This window comes from Neocloeon triangulifer, unplaced genomic scaffold (assembly GCF_031216515.1).
Source record: "Neocloeon triangulifer isolate White Clay Creek 2 clone unplaced genomic scaffold, ASM3121651v1 ptg000008l, whole genome shotgun sequence".
NCBI classification, from domain to species: domain Eukaryota; kingdom Metazoa; phylum Arthropoda; class Insecta; order Ephemeroptera; family Baetidae; genus Neocloeon; species Neocloeon triangulifer.
The window spans coordinates 1,021,093-1,035,542 of NW_026775550.1; the positions used below are offsets into that span (position 1 = coordinate 1,021,093).

A 14,450-nucleotide genomic window follows, 5' to 3' on the forward strand; every position below is an offset into this window, starting at 1 on the left:
GATCATCCAAGACTTATTAATTTATTAGTTCACCGCTAGAGTTCAAGCTAGAGCTTTTACGACAAAATGTTCTGAAAGTAATTATTTCTCAAGAGAATTGTGCGCAGTTGTGTAATTTGGGTAGCGCGCACCTGATCAACGAGGCGATTATAGTAAAAAAGATACCTTTCACGCACTCTCCTGTCTCTCCGTATTTTCCTTTATATCCTTAGTTTGGTGATTGGTTTGGTGGTTGTTTTGATTTGGTGCGGCCGACGTAATTGCCATCAACAAGAGAAAAGGACGAAAAAAGAGATGCCGTGTTTTGTGATCTGGTCTGGTTCTGGTTGGGAATTTTTGTGTCACACATTTGACGTTTTTATTCACAAAAGTGAGGCCAAAGTTCCTAAATTGGCAACCGCTCTGTAAGTGTTGTGGAAATTCGGGCGAAATGACTTCAAATATACAGGTGTTTGATTAAGGAATTCGTCCTGCGGCCCTCATTCGGCCACTTCGTATAAAAGCACCCAAGACGGCCAAGACACAAAAGCATGCTTTCGTCGCCCAGACAGGGACTGGGGACTATGCAACTTCTGCTCAAAACTAATTACATATACATATCAAGGTATTACTTATTCTATTCATTCTATCCCTTAATAATAATTATAATTTTCGTAACGTGAACGTGGTTATAAAAATCTCAAGGAACATAATTTTAATCATGTTATTTGTTAATATTACAGATCAGTCCTGTATTATATTGCAGCAACTTGATTATATGTATATCAAAGACTGGAAGGATCTGAATATAAACTCATGCCAGGAAAAGAGAGGATTGGAAAACTTTTATCTTTTGAGGTGAGTTGAAGTTAATTCCAAAGTTAATAAAACGATCGATTGTGAACCCTCATTTTGATAAATGAATTGTAAAAAATATTTTTAAGTAATCAATAAAAATTCTATGGCAATGTTAAAAATATTTTCTGACCAGCTCATTATTTTAATTCTATTCATGAAATCTTAATTTTTACATTAACTGTGAAAACTCAAATTAACCTTGGCACATAATTAAAAAATTAATATTTTATTACATGAATATATATTTTATGTTTATACATAGTGCTAAAAGGAGTCTTTAAAGAAAATACATTCCTCGGAATTTGATGGTGAGAATAATAGATTTAATTCTTGAAAGACTTTTTTAAATTATGTAATTATATACTTGACTTTCAACAAAAGACACGGTGCACACTGGCCCTTGGACAAATCTCGCTAGGGTCTACATAGAGGAAGCAATGCCGCAAGCGTTGGACACGACTTCCGTGCCGCTGGGTCGCAAATCTGCTAGTTTCTAATCTTGTCAGATAAGTGGCTGTGGAAATAGAACTTATTTCTTTGTTGTCACCTTTCTTCTCTCTCTTTCAGCCTCGGAACGAGACTTCAAAGGACACTTCGCCAGTGAAGCAACTCCAGACTCACCTGATGGACGTCTTCACTCCTCGGAGTGAATTACGAGTGAAACCTTGCTCGCCCAAGCAAAGACACTCGCAGCGTCTTCGGTTGCCGAATTTACCGAACGAAACGAGAGGCTCTTTGGGTTTTTGCAAATGCAAGGAGCCTGGTGTCTTTCTCTTCATTCATAAACTAAAAATTTTATATTCACAGATTTTATCACAAAGATTTCATCCCTAGCTTGGAAATGGCTTCGGTGGGCTCTCGAGGGGTGAACCGCTCGGCCCAGGTGCTTCTCGACCTTGGAGACTGGCTAGTCTCTTACCAACTCCTCTTCACTTTGCTTAGCCATAACAACCTGTCAGTGTTCTTTCTCGGGATGTGTTCCCTACGAGTCGCAGAAGAAGATGAAGAAGAGTGAGCTCCTGCTGTGGGCGCCCCTCTATTTTGCTTGCGGGCGGAGATCAGGGCGTTACATGTCTGTGAACAACCCTCCTTGCATCTGGAAGCATCCTCCGGGCCCCGGGGCATGCAGGTGTATGCGCTTGTCGTGGCCGGTATGTCTTTGAAGGCTTCAAGAACCCTTCACAGAGCCCGCCGTACAGGTAGCCACAGGGTCGTTGTTAAAAGGGTGGGGGCAAAAAACTTCAACCTTAGTCGGATGCTGGATTTCCTGGCTGACACCCTGATTCACTTGTGAGAAGGGCGGCCAGGGCGGGCCGTGAGATGGAAAAATTTTTCCCTTGAGCCTGGAAATATTTTATTCTTTATTTATTAATTTGTTTTCTGCCAATTTATGCAATTCATTGTGGGTCTTCAAGTACTCTGATTTAATGGAATTTTCACCGCATTTTGCGTATAGACTGTAAAATTTTCAGAAACATTGATTTGCTATTTTGAATCAGTTTTCTTTATTAAATAATTTTTTATTTTAAGCATGCTTTTTATTAAATTGGAGGTCTGTGTTGAAATAAAAATTGCAAAATTTAATTTAGATTGTTGCTGCAAATTTTAAAATTCCTATTGTTGCATGTTAAATGTGTAGTTTAAATTTCACATCAGGCTATTTAGAAATTAGGAATGTTATTCCAGAAATTTTGATAGCTCCTTATTCTTGCTGTCGCATAATGCCATTGTGGAAGTATCTGTGGCATAATAATCTTTTATGAGTTAAAACTAACATTTAAAATAAAAAAAACTGTTAAATTTAAATAACTATCAGGATACATATAAAATTATTTGCAGTATTTGAAAATATTAAAAAAGAATTTTAAGTTTAATAGAAATGTGTATTTGAACACATTTTTATTTCAAGCAATTTTTGTTTATTTTGTTTATTTTTTTTAGATACTTCAATTTTATTATTTTTATTAGTTAAAAAAATATAATTTCTTTATGCAATTTTGATCAAACTCATTAAAATGCAATTGTAGCGCTGCGCTTTCAGAGCGGCCATGCGATGATGCTAATCGATGTCAATCATCCTGATCGCCTCATTCGGCACGCCGTGGTGCCACCATAACTCGCCATAAAAAATTTCCAGCGATTTTCAAGCAACAAATATCTGCACTTCTCTGAACTCTAATGAAAAAATGGATAATTTAATATCAAATAAACGTCGAGTTGTGATCCAAGTAATCATCATTTAGTATATTTGCCTGATTACGTCTTGGAGACAATGTATTTTATTTTCAAATAATATTCACAGGCGGAAACAATTTGGAATTGCGTCTTTGCTTTTTTTACAGTTAAAATCACACATATGACTATCCTAACGAGTTACTAACATCAAATTTTACGAAATATAAGAATATAAGTCTGTACAATTTATAATAGGAACTTTGATTGATGGCGCCGAGGAAATGTTATTTAAATTTTTAAAATGGTTTGATGTTACACCAATCAAATCAATAGTGCAAATTTAAAGAGTAAATTTATTTCTTATTTCCATCTGCAAGCCAAAATCAGACATGTTAAAATTCTATTAGAAGGGATAAACTCTTTATCGAGTGATATAATTATCCTGCAGACAACCTACATATTTTTTTTTTTTTTTTTAATTTAAACATAATATAGACACCTTTTCTTTTAAATATCGTGATAGTTAAGAAAAATGCGCTGCGTTAAATGCTCTTCAAATATGATTTATTTTCTGCTAGAGTTGTGTAATTGATGCCTTTGAGACATGAATCGATAATTTATTAATAATTACATCTTGTCTGAATATCAATAGTCTCTAGAATTACGTTTAATATAATTTGTTGTTGCTTCTTCTTGATTCACCACTGGGTTTTCTTGATGCACATTGATTGTCTCTCTCTTCTAAGCACACGATTTATCTCTTACGTCGACGCCGAGTGTTTTGTGTAATTTTCCGCCACAACTTTAATCGTTTTGGTCCCTTGAACTGGGTCGCCTCGGCATTAAACAACCCCCTTGGACATCATGCGAACCGTGTTCTTCAACGCCTGTCTCTTGTTGCAGAACCAAATTCGTATCACTTCTCGCTCGTAACCCAACTGTTGCGCCAGAGCTGTGATTTCAGCCCCTGAAATTTTAAATTTTATTGTTTATTAAAATGATGAGAAATTTCAAAATTCAATTACCTGAGGGATGTGTGTTCCTCTCGAAATGAACATTCAGTATTTCTAAAGCCTGCGGTGTGAAAGAAGTTCTTCTCTTCCTCTTTTTCGACGGCTCGACGCCGATAAACTCTGTCAATTGATTGTGACCGCTTTTGTACCTGTAATTACTTTTGAAAATTAGACCAAATTCGGAATTAATTCATTTCAATCGAAAAGAGTAAAAAATTTCTGCCAACCTTTCTTCAGCTTCCTTCATCCACCTCTCCAGCACAGGTTTTATTTTCTGAGCACTCTTTGGGGTGATGTCGAGTTTTTCAAACCTGCCACAAACCAAATTGCAGAATGATCAGCGAAAAAAAATGTTTTCCATCAATCAAGAAATATCAAGTTTAAATCATACAAAGCGCACAACAAACAGTTCGCCATGCATAAAAACATTTACATTTTTTTTTTAATTTTTATAACTTTTGGTTCATGCAAACGTGCCAAGCTCTGTTTTAAGTGAAATGCTGGTTGAAATTCTCATTTTTGGTAATAATTTTCTATAACAACCAATGCCCTGGCTGAAATGTTCTTCTCTTGAAATTTAATACTCAATTAGATATAAAACCATGACACTGGTGCTGCATTACGAAAATCTGATTTTCTTTCTGAAGTGATATAGAGTGCTCGGAAGAAATTGGAAAGTAAAAGTTTGGAAAGCTATGAGATAATAATTTGCTGCCGAGGCGGAAAAGCGGATCGTTCGTAATTTTCCCTCTCGAAAGTAAAAATGCAAAAGAATAATGCTGAAAAATAAAAACATCACCTACATAGCTTGTTGCTGGGACGCAATCTGAGCAGCAGTACAGTACATCTGAGTAGCCAGGGCACTGGGAAGAAAAGAACAACCAACAATTACTCTATTGATCATCAGAGAAATTAATTTGAAAGGGCAACTTTAGTTATTTTTCGTACTGCGATTGATTTTCTTTTTGTTTTATGACTTCAGGGGACAGAATAAAAAAGAAGTGAATTTATTGTTTTGTTCCCAGCTACTTTGAGTACAATGAAAAGTTAATTGGGTATGAAAATATTGAGGCACAGATGGTTGCATACTTACTTTAATGCAAAATTTTTACATCTTGCAGTCAAAAACTATAAAGTTGCCCTTTGCTTTGTACTGACTGTGTTTACACAAGAGAATAAAGGAAACTCCAGAATTTGTTAATGGAAAAAAACCAAACACATTGCAACAACACACTGACAATAAAATAATATTATATGATATTGGCCAAAACAATTCAAAATTTAACTCTTAATAAAAAAGTTGTTGATAATCCAAATTAAAACACTGAAAATTAAAAGTAAATTTTGGACAACCCTGATAAAGAATTTCTACACTATTCTTGTTTCAAAATCTTATCAGAGTCGCACACAGTGTTGTTATTTTTACAAACACATTTTGTATGAAATAATAAAAAGACAGCTTTTTGACAAGCTTCGGTTGAAAATGCAGTCTCAAAATCAATAAAAAGAAACACAGACAATTAATTGAATACCTGCAAATTGCACTCTGACTGTAGGCAGGTCCCTCAGTCACGCTCAGGGCCTGGCCGACCTGCGTCTGCGTCAGGCCCAGGGACAACCGGCGCAGTTTGAACGCCTTGGCGAATTCTTTGATTTCGTCCAAGTTGATTCCGTCGACCACGTTTCCAGTCGCCTGGTTGATGGTCGGTTGACCTGGAATGTCATCAAAGTGACCTTTTTTAAATGAAGGAAGGTGCGATCGCTTTGGTCAATTTGAAAACCTACTCATGTCATTCAGGGGGTCGAGTGCCGAGGGGCTGAGGGCGCCGGGACTGAGACTGCCGTTCTGGTGCGACGAGGTATGGTGGTTGTGAGGCGGAAGTTGTGTCTGCTGAGCTGAGTGGGGGCTTGATTTGTGGTGAGATGAGACAGAGTGAGCTGAAAAGCAAAACAAAAGCTTTCAGATTGAAAATAAATTTATATAAAGAGTTGCATTTAAGCAAGCATCAATTTTTTTTTCAATTATTTTACTATTCAATTTTAATGCATAGATACAGTTTAAAATTTTGTCATTTGAAAAAATCCAACTAACCTTTGCTAAGAAGTTTTTCAATAATGAGAGTTAATTCTCTGTGTTGGAACGACTTAATTTATTGTATTATAATTTATAATAACAATATATTAAAAATAAATGAAAACTTAATTAATCTTTTTTAATATTATAATATTATATAATGATAAAAAATTAAAAATGAATAAAAATTGCAGTTAATATTTAATAATTAAATAAAAATATTGTTAAAATTGAGATATAAATAGATTACATAATTTAAGTTCTTAATATTATGTTAAGTTGCAAAACAGTTCTGCTACTTAACTTTAAAGGCAACCTGCACTGCTAACAAGTCATGCAGGTTGCATACTCAACTATTTTTTAACATTATCGACTCACCTCTACTTTGCGTAGGCGTGACTGTGAGGCCAGTAGCGCTGGCCAGGCGGCTGATTGTGTTCATCGAAGCTCCATTCATTGCACCGTTCGGATGCTTTTCTGGTATCTGCAAATTCAATTAAGAGCATAACTTTTCTTCTATTGATGAAAAATAAAAATTTGTACCGAGTACGGGTGAGTCCTGTGACTGGGCGGCGACACCGAACCTCTGCTCACTGACTGATTGGAGACTGAGGGGCTGTTGTTGGAGGACGCGGTCGACGGCGCCATCAAGGGCTGCTGCAGCATTTGCGGTGGCAGGCCGAGGGCCGAAGGCGCCGAGTTGAGGAGGTGCTGCGAGCTCAGGCCCAGACTACTCAGGGGCGGACTCGATGAGCCTAGAAAAAAGTAATTGGCAAAAATTTACATTTGTTCCTAAATTTGGATGAATCAAACGTAAAAATCAAGTTCCTTTTGGAAGCAATTAAATATTTTACTACTAAATTAAAAAAATTAGCAAATATTATTTTCTATTGAGGCCATAAAAAAGCTGTTCTTAAATAGTGTTGTTTTTTTAATTTATTTATCCAAACTGTAAATTTTAATTAAAAAAAATCACTGAAAACTAGTGTAATTTAGATCAATATCTTTTTGAATTTCATAAATAATAGAATAAGTGAACTAATTTCCTTGAGCTTCGAGATTATTTTTTAAATTGATTTCAATGCCAATAGTTCTGACAAAGTGCATGCTTATTTTTCCTTTTCAATTTGCTTTCGGCACTCTCGGCCGGTTTGCATTATTTGCAACGGCCTTTCACATTTTGACAAGCTTTCGCCGATATTTATCTAAAATTTCTCTCAACGAGCAAGGCGGCTCTCGGCGAGTACGATCAAAATTGCATGATTGAAAATGAGCAAACTTTTTTCATTAGCAGGCTGGTTTGTGAGTGGATTAACGAATCCATCAGAAACAAAAAAGGTACACACTAGGGCGGTGCATTTCACATTAAACGTGGAGCTGGAAAACTCATTAAACACGTGTATGACGTCGGGAAAGTAGTGCCGTTGTTTATATGTACGACAGGGCAAAAAAGATCAGCTGCCGTGGCGCCACCATATTATCACGTAATCATCTTTATATGCAATTATTATACTGAACAGCACAGCAAACGAACGTATTTTTGATTTGCATGCGAGATACTGTGCCGTAATTCTAGCCGTGTTCTTAATCACCATAAAATTTATGAAGCAGCTCTTTCGTAGTTGGAAAATATAATGCGATCACGATCATTACACTTTTCAGACGAAAATTATTTGCATGACTTTCCTTCCGGCACTCTCTCATAATTAATTAAAAATTTTCAAACAAATATCAGTGAATTACACTGAAAAAACATTAAAAATATCCATAAATATTTCATTAAAATAAAACAATTATAAATTAAAGACGTCAAATTTTGAAAGATACTGAAAACCTGTTTTATGATATTTAAAATAATAATGTTAAAAAAGGCAAAATTGAAAAATAACATAAAATCGTAAAAATAATTACGAAAAGTGTTAAAAACATGTATTTTATAATATTTAAAAAATATAATTATTTAATTTACTTTAATTTGAGCTGAATTTAACCATGCCTCTATAAAAAGAGGAAAATAAAATATTAAAAACGTTCAAAATATAACTCAATGTTGCCTTTATCACGCATACAGTGCCTGTTTTTTTGTTGCATTTCCCTCGAAACATTAGCACCATTAATTTGAAAGTAAAGAATGTCTTCATTTCACTACCGTTAAGAAGAAGAAGAAGAAGTATTTCGACCTCGTTAAATTTCGTGTTCACCAAGTAAACAACACACCATTGCTTCCAACCTCTCGGCGCCAAAACGCGCCGCGCTAAAGATAAAATTAATTACCCCCTTTTTAGCTTTGCCGCCACCAGCAGCAGCACAACAGGATAATTTGAGGATGTAAAAAATAGTGGCGCAGTCGCGTTTAAATTGTATATTTTCATTGTGAGGAGAAATGCTAAAGAGGGGGATGTGAATTTATTTTGGTATTGCGTGATGTGTTATTGCCATATTATAAAACGAGTTCAATTGCATATCGTGTCGTATTGTATAATCGTGGCGAAAATTAGCTATCGTGGAATTATGTTTATTACGAGACTAGTTCGTGCACGATAATTTGCCCTCCCTCAAATATTTAATGCGCATATTATAATGAAGTGACAATAAAAATGGCCGCTGATGCCAGTTGTAATGGTGTTGAGTTTGTTACTCTCTCTCTCTCTCAGCACAATGGGTCGCAGACACGATTGCGAAACGTGCATTCAACTTTTAATTGCGCCACGTCAATAACCCTTCTTTCCAGCAATGCAGTATGTATGGCAAGTTTGTCAGTAACTAGCGATATAACTTGATACGAATGGCAAAAAATTGTTCATTAATACTGAAATTATTTTAAAATCACAAGCGCTGTAATTTATAATTTGTATTAAATGGATTTGTTAAAAAAAACTGTCCTGAATCACAACGGAAGAATTGCTTCAAACTATGTAAATTTTAAAAATGCGTTTCTCACTTTACGCAGGAGACGTTTGTCTTTAATTATATAACACAACATTGAAATATGTAGTTAATTTACAAAAGAAAGAATAATTTTTATTGTTATTTTTTTTCAAGTCTTATTTTTAAATTTTAAATCCTTAACAAATTGTTTTCTATTTATTAATTTTTTTAATATAATATATATTTAACAATATAAAATTATTAAATTTAAAAGTGTGTTTTTGTTATTTTTTTTTTATTTAACGTGCACGTTTATTATTATTTAATATTTTAAAAATCCACATATTAAATATATAAACATTGCATTCATTATCCTTATAAGTTGATGTAATTTTACAATAGCCGTGCGTTTTAATTCTTTTGAAAATGGGTTCTATGGGTTATTTAGATTATTTAAATTCTGGAATTTTTATTTGTGGAGGGTCCAATCAAGTGATGGAAGGTTTTCTAGCGCAGAAGAAAGTAGCGTGTTAGCAATTGCAATTAGTGCGGCACTGAGCCTCCCCATTCTGCGACATTAATTGACATTCTTCCGATTTATAACTCAATTTTTTCAGCATACCAATTTGTATTGTAAATTTCCACCTTATTAAAAAAAAAACAAAAAAAAAAAAAACAATACACTGGTTGCCAAACGAGGACCAAAAGTGAATTTTATTTACAAGCTCAGACTGTGTACATTTCCAATCAAAATCCTTTAATATTTTTGTCTATATTTGTTTGAAAGCTTGCCTGTGTTTATTCGCATCGAGCCTACCTTTAGAAAGTTTGCACAAAAGTTTATACGAATGGAAAATTTTTCACTCCAATTGCATTTTTTTTATGACATAAATAGTTTGATAGAATATTTGAATTCAGATACGAAAAATTTAATTGCCAATTTAATCATTTAATGAAATGAATAAATGAGGTTGGAATATTAAAAGAAAAAGAAAAATATTTCAATAAGCACAACTGATGAAAATAAGTAATTATTTATCACCTGAATTTTATGATTTATAATAACAACTGATTGCATTAGTTTATAATTGAATTTGAAATCAAAGGTTTAATTTCAATAATTCAATAACTTATCAATTTATGTGAAATTTAAAATGAATTTTTATTTTATCTTGCAATACGCTTGAATATTATGGTCCATTAATTCATATATGATTTAAAAATAATCAAATAATTCAATAAAATTTGGTTCAGCTTACCCCCTGCTCCTGATGCCATCTGCAAGGGCTGAGTCAAGTTCTGCAAGGGTGATTGGCTGTTCACCAATGACGAAATCAATGGGCTGCCTGTAGACTGACTGACGGGTATGGCTAAAATGGTTTGCGTCGCCAAACCTGAAAATTTCAAATTTTTATAGTAAAATTTCAATTCAATCAACAAAGAAATATTTTTCGATTTACCTTGTGAGGTAGGGATGAGAAGTTGCGCGCCCTGGATGCCCTGAACAAGCTGCCCTGAGGCCAGGATCAGCTGTGGCATCGAGACTGGTTGTTGGTGAGATTGTGAGCTGCTTTGGTGTTGCGCCGAGCCCATGGTCAGGTTGAGGGGTGCGTTCGCCAGCGAGGACTGCAGACCGGCCAGGTTTTGCAGATTGGCAAAACTAGCCACTAAAATGATATTTCGTAATGATTCATCTATAGGACACAATAATTAAAAATTTCAAATTTCTCATATTTGATCATATTCATAAGTGGATTAATTATGTTAATTACAATCTTAGAATCGTCGAGTAAGTTATAATAATTGCAAAAGCCTTTTTTACTTATGCTTGTTTTAAAGCAAAATAATATCTCGTTGATTTTGGAAAACAGCAAACATGAAAGAAAATATTATGAATATCCATGTTATTTTAATGTGATTCAACAGATAAAATATAAAAAAAAAATTTCCCGCAAAGTGAACTAAAAACCGACAAATCATTTTATAAAAAAATGTATAAAATTTATTACAGCACTCTGTAGGAACCTCGATAATGCTTTAATTTAACAAGGATAATTTTATCCAAATTTTGCTAATGGAAATTTTTATAATGTTCCCAAATAGAAAGATTCAGACGCGCTTTGGTAATTTAATTTTGGAATATTTGAAAACTGTTTAATCACCTTGTTTTTAGGCGGCTGGAATTTTGCTTTTACAATAAAATTTTCAAACAAAATATTTTTAAAAGCATCTCACAATCAGAATTTATTTTTCTTGCTATTCATCAATAGTTTCGTCTTTTTTTTTTTTTAAATCTTTGCTTCCTTACAGGTAGTTTTGTTTATGGGAATTTAAAAGAAAAATTTTTAACTCTATTTTTGATTTTTTTCCTTCTTTAATAGAAACAGGTATGTACATATTCAGGCACACCAGGCAACCAACCTTCTATTTAGGATGTCATAATTTTCAAGGATTTCTTTAATCACTTTAATGAACGACGGACTCGAATTTAAAGTTAATATAAAATGCAATTGACCACATTGTAAGTGTGAGTAAAGATATTTTAAGATAAAGATTTATGCATCGTTGGAAAGTAAATTTATAATATTTTATTATCAACATTATTAAAGCACTAAATAATAAATTTTTAATAATAGTAAAATTGAAACATAAATAATTAAAATTATTTAATTTAGTAAATTGTGAAATTGATTAAAAATCATAATTATTACAACAATAAAATTATATCAATTAATGAACAAAAAATTAAATATAAAAACATTTGTAAATATAATAAACGTTAAATTAAAAATTTAATGTATTTTTACCTGTTCCATTGAGGTGCGCCTGAGCTGCGACGGCGGCGGCCAGTTTGGCGGCGTCGAAGTCGCCGTTGAGTCCCGCGAAATTCGGGACTTGCGGGGTGAGGGGCGGACTGCACGGGGGCTCGGCGGGCATCGGGTGTCTGGGCGAGGAGGCCGCACTGCCGCTCTCCACATCTTGGGCCTGCAAACACGAATGGAGATAAATTAATGAAAACCGCGATCGGTTTGATTGCACCTGCTCGCCCTCCAGGGCGGCGGCGGCACAATTTCGATTTAATGAACCCGCATAAGGAGCGCGCGCCTGCCTTTTTATGCGTTCAATATATTCGAGCGATCCATCATCGGATCCGAGAGAGAAGCGAAAATGGAATTATCTCCACGCACCGAGCATGCCGTGCAATTATCACCTGGCCCGCGGTAATTAAGGGATAGCAGTGTCACATGGGTTTTTTTAAAGGACAGAATTGAAAAAAGGGATTGATCAAATGAATCGGTTTCGGGGTTGCTGAGAAGCTTGCAAATTTTTTTTTATTGCAATTTTTTCTGCTTCCAAGATTTTGAAATTATGTCACGAATATTACAATTTAAAATTGGAATAAAAACCTGAAAATATCCAATAATTCCAATAGCAATTAATTCTGTCGAAATTAAAGGCAAAATGTGTGAATTTGAAAATATGTATTTGAAAATTAATGTCTAGTGTCTTTTCTAAACTTTTTTCGATTATATTATTTTTCTGCTATTTGAATACACGTAGAAAATTATCTCAAATCAATTAAGTTTATTAGGGAAACCAAACTAAATAAAGTGGGCTTTACAAACAATTCTACCTTGAACCTTGACCACGATAACGTTGCTAGAAATATTTATTTATTGTTTATTTGACCATTGATAAATTTATGAAATGACGTAAGGAAACATTGAATTGTTGGACAAAAATGCAGAATTAAATGATGCATTTTTTTTTAAATATTTATTTTGTTTATTAAACAAAATTGTGTACAATTTCGCGTCTTGGAAAGTAATTCCACGTCAGGGCGATTAGTACTTTAATTGAATTTTTTCCCGTTACGAGTGGTTTCCTTGGGTTTTAAATTCTACTAAAAAGTTTTCTTGTTAATCCGTTTAAAAGTAAATAATAATCTGTTTTTTTGGTATTTTAGAATCTTAAATCTTTTAATTTCAAGAATGTTACTTGTTATAACTTTTAATTCACAAGTTTAATATATAAATGCTGCGGAAACTGCTAAAACTTTGGCTTTCCGAGGTCTCAGTTCATGACAGCCAATTTTTATTTCGGCGCTCAGTTCGCAATTCCATGCGAATTAGAAACGGTGTTTAAAAAAATCCCACTTTTATACACAATCAGAATAATTTCTCATTCTGTGTCTATTAATTCTGTGCGATAATTCCGGCAGTCTAATGTCGCAGTAATTGCAAACGTCGAAATAACCGTATACATTCCTGGCTCTCTCTCACATAAAAGCACTTCAGCGAAGAGCGCCGCGGTTGTAAAAATGCTCGAAAAATTGGATATTAACGGTAATTGCGATAACGAAAATTGGACGGCGCGACATTTCGCCGGGCACCAGCAATTCCATTTGACAAACCCCAGAATGGATTAATTTTTGAAAAATAATGCCGAACCGGCAGCCAGAGAGAGAGAATTACATTAGCGCGGAAAGGATTTAAAAAAGGCATCCGCCCGTGAATATATGTGTACGGAATTAAAATATACGAAATGTTTAATCTCATGATTGCGCTCGCAGGCAGGGGTTGGATTTGATGCGAAATATAAAATGAACATTGCGTATATTAATACATGCCAGTCCATCTACGAATTAAGCTATGCACATTTAAAAAAAATGTGTATAAAATCCTGCTGAGAGTGCGTCCGTCCGCTCGGTCTAACTCATTTTTATCCGAATGTAATAAAAAATTAGCGGTGCAGAGAAAACACGGCGTTTTTTTTCACGCAAATGTGATTTTTCGCCATTTCCCTCCAGCGCCAAAGAGAAAGCTTGCCTGGCAAAAATCATATTTATGGTACGTGCGTGTATTTTTTTTTTTATTATTATTATGATTCAAAAGTTAATTTTTCGCTTACATTTGTACGGTCAGGATTTTTCGGAGCCAAATGCTCAGCCGACTCCCTGCACTGCTAATAACAAAAAACTCGCATTTTTTAATGCCTCGCTTCACATTTTCATGAGGAAAAGGCCAGATTCGATTGTGCTCGTGAAAGCAAGTGAATGAGGAAATGCGAGGAAACGTAATTACAATTAGAAATTATTAGAGTTTCAGTGTAAAATGAATTTTGTAAAAAATAAAACAATTCAAATCTGCATCAGTTCTGAAGATACATTTTTGAGATTTAGTGAATACAGAAATAAGAGGAAATAGTTTGACTTTTCCAATTATGTTTTATCATTTAATTTAATATTAAAATATGCTGCTTCATGATATGATTTTACAACTCATGTTACTCTATCTCGTTATTAATAACAATATTTATTAATATTAATACCTCAATAATTATAACATTTAAAAAATTTAATACTTCATAATTTAAAGACTTTTAACAATTCATTTATTAAACAAAGATTAAATTATAAAAATAATTTTTTTGTATAGTTTTATACAAGTATTAAATTTATTTTAGTATTTAAATTTATCTTG

General features: G+C 33.9%; 2 protein-coding genes across 2 annotated transcripts in view; one reads left to right on the plus strand and one right to left on the minus strand.

The window, feature by feature from the left end:
• The first annotated feature begins 198 nt into the window (after positions 1–198).
• On the plus strand, positions 199–1,129 carry LOC132194842 (uncharacterized). The gene is made up of 4 exons (XM_059616393.1): positions 199–404; positions 462–604; positions 723–837; positions 1,100–1,129. Exons 1-4 carry the CDS (start codon positions 295–297, stop codon positions 1,116–1,118), a joined length of 387 nt encoding a protein of 128 aa, XP_059472376.1. The 5' UTR covers positions 199–294; the 3' UTR covers positions 1,119–1,129.
• Positions 1,130–3,347: 2,218 nt separating this feature from the next.
• LOC132194857 (POU domain, class 6, transcription factor 2) overlaps positions 3,348–14,450 on the minus strand; it is a 102,978-nt gene continuing 91,875 nt past the window's right edge. The window contains exons 5-15 of the mRNA XM_059616421.1: positions 11,775–11,952; positions 10,428–10,634; positions 10,227–10,361; positions 6,643–6,854; positions 6,478–6,583; positions 5,811–5,963; positions 5,558–5,759; positions 4,829–4,888; positions 4,253–4,336; positions 4,038–4,183; positions 3,348–3,979 (exon numbers count right to left, since the gene is read on the minus strand). Of these exons, the coding sequence (XP_059472404.1) occupies positions 3,855–3,979; positions 4,038–4,183; positions 4,253–4,336; positions 4,829–4,888; positions 5,558–5,759; positions 5,811–5,963; positions 6,478–6,583; positions 6,643–6,854; positions 10,227–10,361; positions 10,428–10,634; positions 11,775–11,952 (1,608 nt within the window). The 3' untranslated portion in view covers positions 3,348–3,854. The remainder of the gene's footprint in view (positions 3,980–4,037; positions 4,184–4,252; positions 4,337–4,828; positions 4,889–5,557; positions 5,760–5,810; positions 5,964–6,477; positions 6,584–6,642; positions 6,855–10,226; positions 10,362–10,427; positions 10,635–11,774; positions 11,953–14,450) is intronic.

Coding starts and splice junctions, on each gene's coding strand:
- LOC132194842 (XM_059616393.1), top strand. CDS start 295: ATGCCGTGTTTTGTGATCTGGTCTGGTTCTGGTTGGGAATTTTTGTGT. Junction 405..461: donor CCTAAATTGGCAACCGCTCT/GTAAGTGTTGTG, acceptor TGTTTGATTAAG/GAATTCGTCCTGCGGCCCTC. Junction 605..722: donor AATTACATATACATATCAAG/GTATTACTTATT, acceptor TTAATATTACAG/ATCAGTCCTGTATTATATTG.